Source organism: Fundulus heteroclitus, unplaced genomic scaffold (assembly GCF_011125445.2).
Source record: "Fundulus heteroclitus isolate FHET01 unplaced genomic scaffold, MU-UCD_Fhet_4.1 scaffold_754, whole genome shotgun sequence".
Taxonomy (NCBI): domain Eukaryota; kingdom Metazoa; phylum Chordata; class Actinopteri; order Cyprinodontiformes; family Fundulidae; genus Fundulus; species Fundulus heteroclitus.
The window spans coordinates 45725-55533 of NW_023397202.1; the positions used below are offsets into that span (position 1 = coordinate 45725).

The window sequence follows — 9809 nt, forward strand, 5'->3', positions numbered from 1 at the left end:
GTTTTTATTGTAAATCCAAATCTAAAATAGCCTGAATGGAAAATGGAAAGAATGGGGGAAAATAAACTGTATTCAGTACCACTCAGCCTCTGTGTGGCAGCAGGAACGGCTGTTCGAAATGGAAGATTACTTAAAAACCGTAGATACATACAGCAAGGCACTAGTTATTCATACCCCTGGCAGATTTAGGTTTTAAGCCTTTCATTTTTCCCAGAGCGCCGCTTCTCACTGGAAGTAACATTCATGTTTTCCACTGGCCGAGTCAGATTTTTTACACTTTAAGTTACTGACTCAACCTGTTCAGAGTTACCCAACTGTAATGCCTGCTTCTAGTTGGTAAATCTACCCCACAAAGGGATACGAAGGTGTAGAGCACGTAGCCTACGATGGTAGCGAGTAAACAGAGCGAGAGTAGAGGAACCGACCCATATGACGTCCCCAGTTGTTCTGATTCAACTGCTAAATCTCCAAAGTGTTGAAAGCACAAACCTAACTGGCTGATGTAACCGTTCATGACACTTTATTCAACCTTTGACATAATTTCAAAAAACTGTAACCCTTTTTTTTTTTCCCCAGTCATTTGGGTTTGGCATATTCGTCACGTAAAGTGTCGTCAGTCCAAACAGGCCTTTTTACGAAACTTACTCAAGGCCGCGTCGGCAAAGCCGGCTGCCCCGTTTCAAGCGGCAACATTTGAGGAAGTGACACGTTTGCGTTTTGGACACTTCGAGTCTCGCTTCCCAGTCGTTCTGAAACAGAGTCACTGCTGGTGTCTGCGCTGCTCCTTCAGTCTCCCAGAATCCTCACGTATTGTTGCTTCTGAGCCGACCTGCAGCCCACGATGCTGGGGGAAGGACACGGAGAGGACGCTTGAGAATACGAATGCATCAGAAATGGTTCTCACAGGGGGGGGATCTGGGTAGCGTACCTGATGGGAATCATCGCCAGGACTGTGAAGATGCTGGAGACCAGAAAGACTAAGCCTGGGAGGCTGTTCAGGGTGTTCTGGTAGATCTTGGTGAAAGTGGGAATGTAGGCTACGCCGGCCAACTTCAGAACCATCTGCAGCACGGTGAGAGTGGTGCCTTTCGGAACCGAAACAGGACATATGGGTAAAAAAAAAAAAAAAAGCCTTATTAAAATAAATGAATGCACAATAAGGCGTGGTAAAGGGCCATTAATAATCTTTATCGTCCGGTTGGACATGGTTCAGCTCTGCTCTACCAAGATCACAGCACAGAGTCAGTGAGTCAGCGACATTTAAACAGCTGTTTACTCTTTATGGTGAAGCCATGAACTGGATGGACCGGCATTTCAGGACACGCAGGCTTTTCAGTACATGACAGGCCTACGCTTTTCTTCTCTAAAGCCTCAAAGATCACATGTGCACGACTTAATCTAAAAAGGCAAGTCCTGCTATCTCTGCAGAGATATTTTTATTTCTGAAGAATCTCTGACCCATATGGATTATTGCTCTGTCTGATTTAAATGAAACAAATTATGCAACAATAGTTTATTATTTCTGTTGCAGTGCATCAGCTGCATTAAATCAGGCTTTGAGAGGTGTGATGCAGTGAATAGTGCTTAAAAAAAGTCAAGAATGAAATTATAATTCTAGTTTTCTACATGCAAACAGACTGTGTGTGTTTTTTGCTGCCATCACTTTTAGCGTTTAACAACGGGCGGGGAGCTTACCACAGGAGGACGCAGGAACCTGCTGGGAGACCAGAGACCTGATGGTCGGCATCGGGATGAGTGCAAAGAGGTTTAGTGAACGGGCTGTGGAGACAAAGTTGGATCTATTATTATCTTTCCTCTTGCTTTGGAGCTAATGCTACCTTCTTTCACCCCTAATCGTAGACGCAGCCTGTTCCGCCCATGTTGTTTTAGCCCATATTGAAATTTATTACTGAAATAAATTCACTTTTCAATGATTTTCCAATTCACCGAGATGCACCAATAACTGCATGGATGTATTTAGGGGTTAGGATAATGTTGCATTTTTCCTTGCTTACAAAGCAATGAACCGTGTGAATTGTCTGTGCTGGAGTTATTTTGATGGAGAGGGGCCAAATGTCTTTCAAGATGAGGAAGAACAAAGATATAAAACAGTAATTCTGGTTCCACATATTATGGGCCTTTATGTCACAGATCACAGCCCGTCTCTGTCTATAAAGCCCGTCTCCCGATGCCGTTAAATTCCAACTTCTGCGGGTCATCTCCAAATAGCTGCCAAAGGAGCTCAAGGACAAGACGAAAGGATTTGGACCTGCCTGAACTGGGCTACAAGAAGATCTGCTGATGGCTAGGTGAGAAGGACACCTAGACTTTTTCCTTCAACTACAAAATGGTGTCAGCTTTTAGAGGCGACGGTCCTGCAGGAGGAGCAAAAGCTTCTAGTTCCCGCGTGGTAGCGTGGAGAAACCTGAAGGATTCAGAGCATTTCGGTTCAGATAGGTGGGACAAAATTCCCTCCGGAGGCATGTGAGCAAACCTGGTGACGCAGTCTAAAGAAGTCCTCACTTTCCAACAAAGGTTTTTCCACTAAGACCCAAGACATGTTAGGCTGAAATAACACATCGCTCAGTTAAATCCCAACAAGTTTTTACCTTATGACAACATGAGATTTGGTAGAGACCACATCTTTCTATGCGTTAAACTGAAAGGACCATTAAAAACTAGACGATTTCCTTTTGAGCACAACTATAAAAATTACTGTTGCATCCCATTTGAGTCGATTGTCGCATCCAACATGGCAGCGCCTCGCATCAACCGAAAGCTGAGATGAAAACACGTTTATTTTTACAAGACTAAGTAGTAAGAGTGCGTCTAAAATCAATATTACACGTAGCAGCTGCAACTCTGAACCGAACAAATTAAAAAAGTGGTGTTCGCACGTGGAAAGTACAGCTTTAAAGGACGTTTATAAGAGGTGCTACGAACAAAACAACAGCTTTCCTGGACGTCAACATATTGGAATCCTGACTTATTGTTTGTTTTTTTACTTTAGAATCCCGACTTGTCAGACTGTATTAACTGGAACCCTTTTTACTCTGGGCTTCCCCTGTTCCCAGCTCCTATTTTCAAATTCTGAGGCAGATGCAAAGCAGCATACTGTAAATCTGACAGTACTGCTGTAAGCCTTGAGCGCTGCCAGACAATATAAGAATTAGAAGACTTTATGGCTTCAGGTTGCCGGTCCCTCTTCCTCTTTCCAGTTCCTGTATTTTTGAGGAAACGTGCAGATAAACAGATAAGACCAGGGGCAGAATAAAGGCACGAAACTGTACAGCACGACTTCTAGAAGCCTGGAAGCAGAACAGCGTCGGCACCGCACGCGGCCCCGGTAGGACGCCGCGGTTCTGACCCAACGCGCTCCCGTCTCACCGATGTAGAACATGGAGGTGGTGGTGACGAAGGACATGAGGTAGATGCCCGAAGCGAAAGACAGCATGCCAATCAGGATCATGGTCTCGTCGCAGACGTCACATCTGCGGAAGACGATGACGCCGACGAAACTGGTGATGAAAATCATGCAGCCCGCCGCGTTTCCGTAGCCCACCTAGAGGGAGAGGGGAGAACTGCGTTTAAGTCGATAGACACTAAACAGCCTGGCAGATAAACCTAGCAACAACAAAAAAAAAGAGTCAACAATTATAAATGAGATTAATGTATGAAAAAAATAGCTACTTACTTGTGCTGCAGTCCAGCTGAGCGGCGATTTCAGCACAAAGGAGCCCAGGATCTCTATAGCTCCGCCCACGGCGAAGTCGTAGAGGAAGGCTGCCGCAAACAGGAGAACCAGGTTCACCACGTTCATCCCCGCAAAAGCCTCGACGAGACGAGTGTTACGGGAGGCGTGAGACAGGAGGTGGTAGCTTTCCTCAGAGTCCTCGCTGTTCCCTCGCCTCACCTTTTAATCGGGACGGAAAGACGAGAATTCGGTTCAAGTGGGGAAACGTGGCAAAAAAAATCTGCAACCGGAACCGGCCTGGAGCGCTGCGATTGGTGCATCTTTAGCTGCGCTGAAACTTTCCCCAAACATTGTCACGTTTTGCCGCATTGGAGCCACAAACCTTTTTGTATTTGAACTGGGATTTACGTGACAGACCGACACAAAGGGGGCGCATGGTGGAAAACGATGCAGAGTTTCCTGCTCTGTGAAGGGCTTAGAGCAGGGATGTCCAATAATCTTACTTAGAAAGTAATCAGGGGCCACAAAATTACAATCTTTTTTTATCAAGATGGCAAAAAACTTTTTTTTTTTTTTTCATTTTAGATGCTCAATACACAAAATAATTTAATGAAAGAAGCAAAGGAGTCTGATTTCTAGGGAAGAGGATTAGGGCCATTGAAAAAAAAAGTCTATTCAATTCTGACTTTTTTCTCAGAATTCTGAGAAAAAAGTCAGAATTCAGAATTTTGACTTTTTTTCTGAATTTTGATTTTAATCTCAGAATTCTGAGAAAAAGTCAGAATTGAATAGACTTTTATTTTTTAATGGCCCTAATCCACTACCGTAGATTTCTGTAGAAAATGCGTCTGTAAATCATTTTAGATTTGAAAGATAAAAATACAGTTTCGCCTAGCAAACAATGTCCTAACTTTTTGGGTTGATTGTCTTTTTCTGTTTGTTTTTTTGTGTGTCTTTTCAGCAACAAGAAGAGGATTAATTAGGGCTCATTCTTGCTTATTTACAAATAAATTTGTAATTTTATTTTAAATAAATGGGTAAACCCAAGCCTGCCTTTTGGTAAAACCTTTGTGGTCTAAGTTACTATTAACTTAAATTAAAAGCAAAAGTATGGCTGGTGATTGAGGGCCTCCCAGAATCTTTCAGAGGGCCACAAATGGCCCCCGGGACGCACTTTGGACACCCCTGGCTTAAAGGTTTGTGAAAGAACATAAGTGACCAGAAAAACAAGAGCTCTGTTGAATTCATCATCAAAACATTGAGAGGTTTCTTTTCTTCAACATGGACGTGGAAACTGGTCAGTTGATTGGCAAGATGAGCGGAGCCAAATCCAGGGCACCTGGAAGAAAACCTCTCAGAAGCTGGAAAAGACTGAAAGCTGTGGCAGAGATTTACCTCCCAGCCGGAGAAACCACCCTAAATATGCAGCCCGAGCTACACGGGAATGGTTCAGGTGAGAAAATGGCCCAGTCAAAGGCCAAAGACTTAAATCCTGGTGTGACTCTGTGGGAAGAATTGCAACGATTTCCATTCGACCCAACAGCTCTCAAAACGACTTGCAGTCTTGTAGCTGTGTTCTGCGCACTATTGACTGGAGGGGGTTGCTCCGCTACTTTAAAATGTCACATAAAACGGCCATAAAATACATTTTGGTTTGTGGCTGTAACGTCGGAAAATAAGGGGGAAAGCTAAAAGGATATAAATACGTTTGCGCTTGCCTTTTTACCAAAAGGGACCGACTGTATCAGAAACAGAAAAACAGCCCAGCTTAGTTATTATCACCATGGCGGTGCAGGAACGAATCAATAACCGGAATGATTTACTGACCTGCAGCAGGACTCCAGAGAATACGAGGCAGAGGAAGTGCAGCAGCGTGCTCACACACAGCAGGATGGTCCCGTTTCCCAAACTGAAGCTGTGCAACTGGAACAGGTGACCCGACACCAAGCTGCCCACCAGTCCTGTCAACCCGTACAGCAGCTCCACTCTCATCATCACCTGCATGGCACATGAACACACACACCCCAACTATAGATGACTGAGGACTTAAAATCAGCGTTTTCGTGCCAGAGGAACAGCTTGTCACATTTTTAAAGCCAATGATAAATACGACTGTTTTAAAGTGCCATAAATGATCAGTTATTGCTAGAATACGGGGATCGTCTCACATGATTTGGCTCGACGCATGCTGTATGTGAAAGTGAAAATCAAAAAAAAAGAAAAGCTTGCAAATGTTGCAAAAAAAGAAAAAAGCAAACTAACACGTGACAAAAGTGAAGGAAAAGTGATGGCTGTGATGGAAAAGGACAGATAGGAGCTGAAAAGTTATTAAAAGTTACAAAATAAACGTCTGACTTGCTAGTCAACCTGGTCACGCGTTCTTCCGCTGCGCATTTCCCAAATAGAATCACAAATAGTTACATTGGAGTTAGAAAAAAATTCTGTTTTTTTAATCGGTGTCTGGTCCTGAGTCTACAGGTGCATGTCAGGTTTTTATTTTCACTAATTCATTCAAAAGCTCAAACGTTATTGATTTATTGCACACTGAGGGATATAGGTTCAGGTTTTTATTTATTGCTGGTTACGTTTGATGTTTGTTGGCAACAAAATACGCTCGTACGTCCAAATTGCACAACAAAATAAAAATATTTCTAGAACCACAAAAACCGTCTTAACCCCTGTAAATAATGATTTAGTTTACAAATATACCACCATATAATGCTTGGATGTGCTGTGGAACCAAAATGAACTGTATTTCTTTTTTTTAGGTTGACGAATAAAGAAAAACGTTTAAACTTTTACAAGAAAATAAAAATCTTTCATCTGATAAAATGAGGCCTGCTGCACAGTAAATTTATCTGAGTAAAATTTACTCAGGAACAGATAACATTTGGTCCCTCTGTGGGGACAGATTACTCAGTTTGTGTATCCCACTTAACAGAAATAAACCACAAACGAATTATGAGCTAAATGATGTAGAAAGGGACAAGGAAAAAAATCCTATGAACAATTAGCATTAATTTGGGTAGAAGAATAAATGCTTGGTTTTGTATAAAAATGAAGCAACTGTCAAACAAACCAATATATTGTCTATAAAAAAATAAAAAATAGTTATTGTTCCAGATAATAAAAGAGCATCACCGGAGCCTCGGGTTGCAAACCTCTGTTATAGTAAATTAAAACTCCAAATTCAGTTTCTCGAAAAGATCTGATTGATAAAAGAGGATTTTAGGACAAAAACATAATTTTATGGCCATGTACTGGCCAACAGTCATGGAGAAAAATATGGAGGATCATAGACTGCTCACAAGAAGACTAATCCACAAAAGGTCAATGCTAAAGATGCTAGTTGTTTACGGAGTACTGTGTTAAAAAAGAAAGTTTGGTGTAAGGAAAAACTGTGGCGGGAACAGGAGCATAAGCAGCAATGACAACAGCAGCCCTGTGAGAATTTTAGAGGAGTGACCAAAGAGTTTGGGTCAGAGGAAAATGTTTTTGCACACGAGTCAAAACTAGATCTAAACATGGACCACAGTGGAATGCTGTTTATCTGCTCATCGCACACTGTCTATTTCCCCTGCATTGCTTACATTGTTTACATTCCCACTGTTTACATAAATCACTCATTGGTGTTTTTTCGCTTTTTCAAGCTGTACGCAAACGAAATTTCGTTCTGTACGCACTTTATGCTTACAAAATGACAAATAAAGTTGTCTAAGTCTCTATCTTCAGAAGGTGATCCTTAGATCACCTGTCAGTTTGACAGAGGGGCAGCTGTAGCTACGTACATAGCTCACCACTGTCAGGGTGAATTGGGTGAATAACTAAGACTGGTAGTGTAAAGTGCTTGGAGGTTATCAAGACTAGTTAAAAAGTGCTATACAAAGTAACAGCCATTTACCATTATTCGTGCTACACACAACCCTGCACAGGCAGCGCTTGTGATGCAGAAGAGATTTCAGGCTTGTTCTGACAAGAGCCTGAAATCTTACAATCTGACAATAAAGAAATCCTGACAACTGCAACATGGACGTACCCAGGAAACGGGCTGCAACTGTCACCGTCCCTTTGTACAGAGACATTAGAGGCTGCTGACCTGAGCAAAACATGCTCAGAGTCCTCTTTTTTTATTAGATCAAAGCTAGTTTGGGATTTCATATGAAAGGAGGTGGTCAAGACTATTTAAAGATCCTGCTGGTTTTTGCTCTATGGATTTTTATCAAGCACCATTTTTAAAGCCTTCCCTCTGTTGACAAGCTTTATGGGGCTATTGATTGCATTTCCAGCAGGATTTTACAACTGTCCAATGTAGCAGTGCATGGTTTTATAACTACGCAACAGGTGAGCTGAGCACGGCTAACCGTCTTCAGGACACCCTACGCTGGTGTGGCCATTTATGCAAATGGCGCCTCGGTTCAGGATTTAGAACTCATACATACTCATCGGGTACTATGTTGGGTACTTTATTTTCATCATTGGGCTTTGCTTTTTGCTTTTGCTTCACAATCCTTTCATGGCTGTGCTTTATCCCTGTCGGCTGAAGTCATTGTTCTAACATCTTTTTTTCCTTCCACTTAACTTTCCGTTGCCGTGTTTGTCCACAGCTCTGTGTGAACCGCCAGCTTCCCTATCAGTGGCAATTTGTGGCTTATCCACTTTGTGGAAGGTGACAATGATTGTCTGCTGGACGACTATTTTGTAAACTTCTCAGTTAGTGTGTACTGTAGCATTTCTTTAATAAACGCTACATGGCAGTGTTTTTCAAAGTGGTGGCCTTCTGGAGGCACTGGGGGGCCTCTGAAAATATACTTAAATGCTTTTTAATTCATTATTATAAAATATAACTTGTATTAATATATCATACTGAGTTGACAGACTCGGACGATTTAAAACTGAACTTTGAGGCTCTTCCCCTGCCTAACTATGTAAGAAAAGACTATCCCTCCTTGGCTGACGAGGCACTGAAATGGATTCTCCCTTTTGCTTGTGTGAGTCCGGCTTTTAAACTTTGAAGGAACTTAAGACAAAACGCAGAACACGTTTACTTTTTGGACACTGACAGGGGTTACGCCCCTGCTCCCTCCCTCTACACGCACATCCAGCCTAGAAGAGGTTTGATTTCTTTAGTTCTTATCATCAACAGTTTGTTGAAAAGCTTGTTAATCAGTGGGAAGATGACACAATGTTGAGAACATGCTATAGTTAATATTCTGATGCTAAACAAATGTAACTATTTGTGAATAAAAGTAAAATTTATTTATTTATTTATTTTACATATTTTGCGTTGTTGTTTGTGGGTTCTGGCCAGAAGCTAATGCTGTTCATGTAAAACTTTGGAGACACCTGCTGTATGGTGCACGTTTTATTGGTCCCTTTAAGGCCTTGTATTCTAACTTTGAGCGAATTTACTTTTCAAAGGTATCCAAATTGATTCAAATACACCTGAATTATCATTAACATGTAATTTTTTTAAAAGGAAAGTCGGTCAAAATGGACATGTCGCATAATTTTTTATCATGGTTAGGTATGTGTACAGTTACGCGGTCATAACTGACTTTAAGGTGTTTTTTTTCACGATCGTGTTGCCAACAAATAAAACGTTTTTAGAGGGAGGGAATGAACAACAGGTAGCCTTTCAATAATATAACATAAATTAAAAGAAAAAATCCCAATGCTGTCTTCATTTCTACCTGTCCCGCTTTATGCGCTCAAACCACCAACCTTGGAGCGATCAGCCGCCGTGGAGCCGAGCGACGCCAGGGTCATGATGCCGGGCCAGTAGGCGCTGAACCCCCCGGACAGCCCGAAGACCACCGCGGCCGCCAACATCACCTTGAGCGGAAGACCGAAAACGACCACCAGGAGCAGGGCGCACCTGGACAGCAGGTACCCGCTCAGGGGCACCACGATGGGCGCCCTCCTCCAGCCGCGGTCGCCGAGTCTGGCCAGGAGCAGCGCCGGGATGACGGACGTGAGCTTGATGATGAGGTTGTAGGTCATGTAGAAGTCAGTGATCGCTCTCTGCTGGCCCTCCTCCGACGGGTGATCGGGGTCGGTGACGTTGGCGCATCGGTCCTTCACCACCATCTGCAACGCCGTGTCGAAGAGGGTGCTG

General features: G+C 42.8%; 1 protein-coding gene across 1 annotated transcript; it reads right to left on the reverse strand.

Annotated features, from left to right (window-relative positions):
• Positions 1 to 558: 558 nt before the first annotated feature.
• LOC105930970 (thymic stromal cotransporter homolog) lies at positions 559 to 9809 on the reverse strand (the record flags this gene model as incomplete). Its single annotated transcript, XM_012869433.3, is given in 7 exon segments — positions 559 to 844; positions 929 to 1085; positions 1696 to 1779; positions 3388 to 3562; positions 3695 to 3913; positions 5522 to 5692; positions 9416 to 9809. Coding segments are annotated over 7 exon segments (1258 nt in total), but the record flags the coding sequence as incomplete, so codon positions are not given.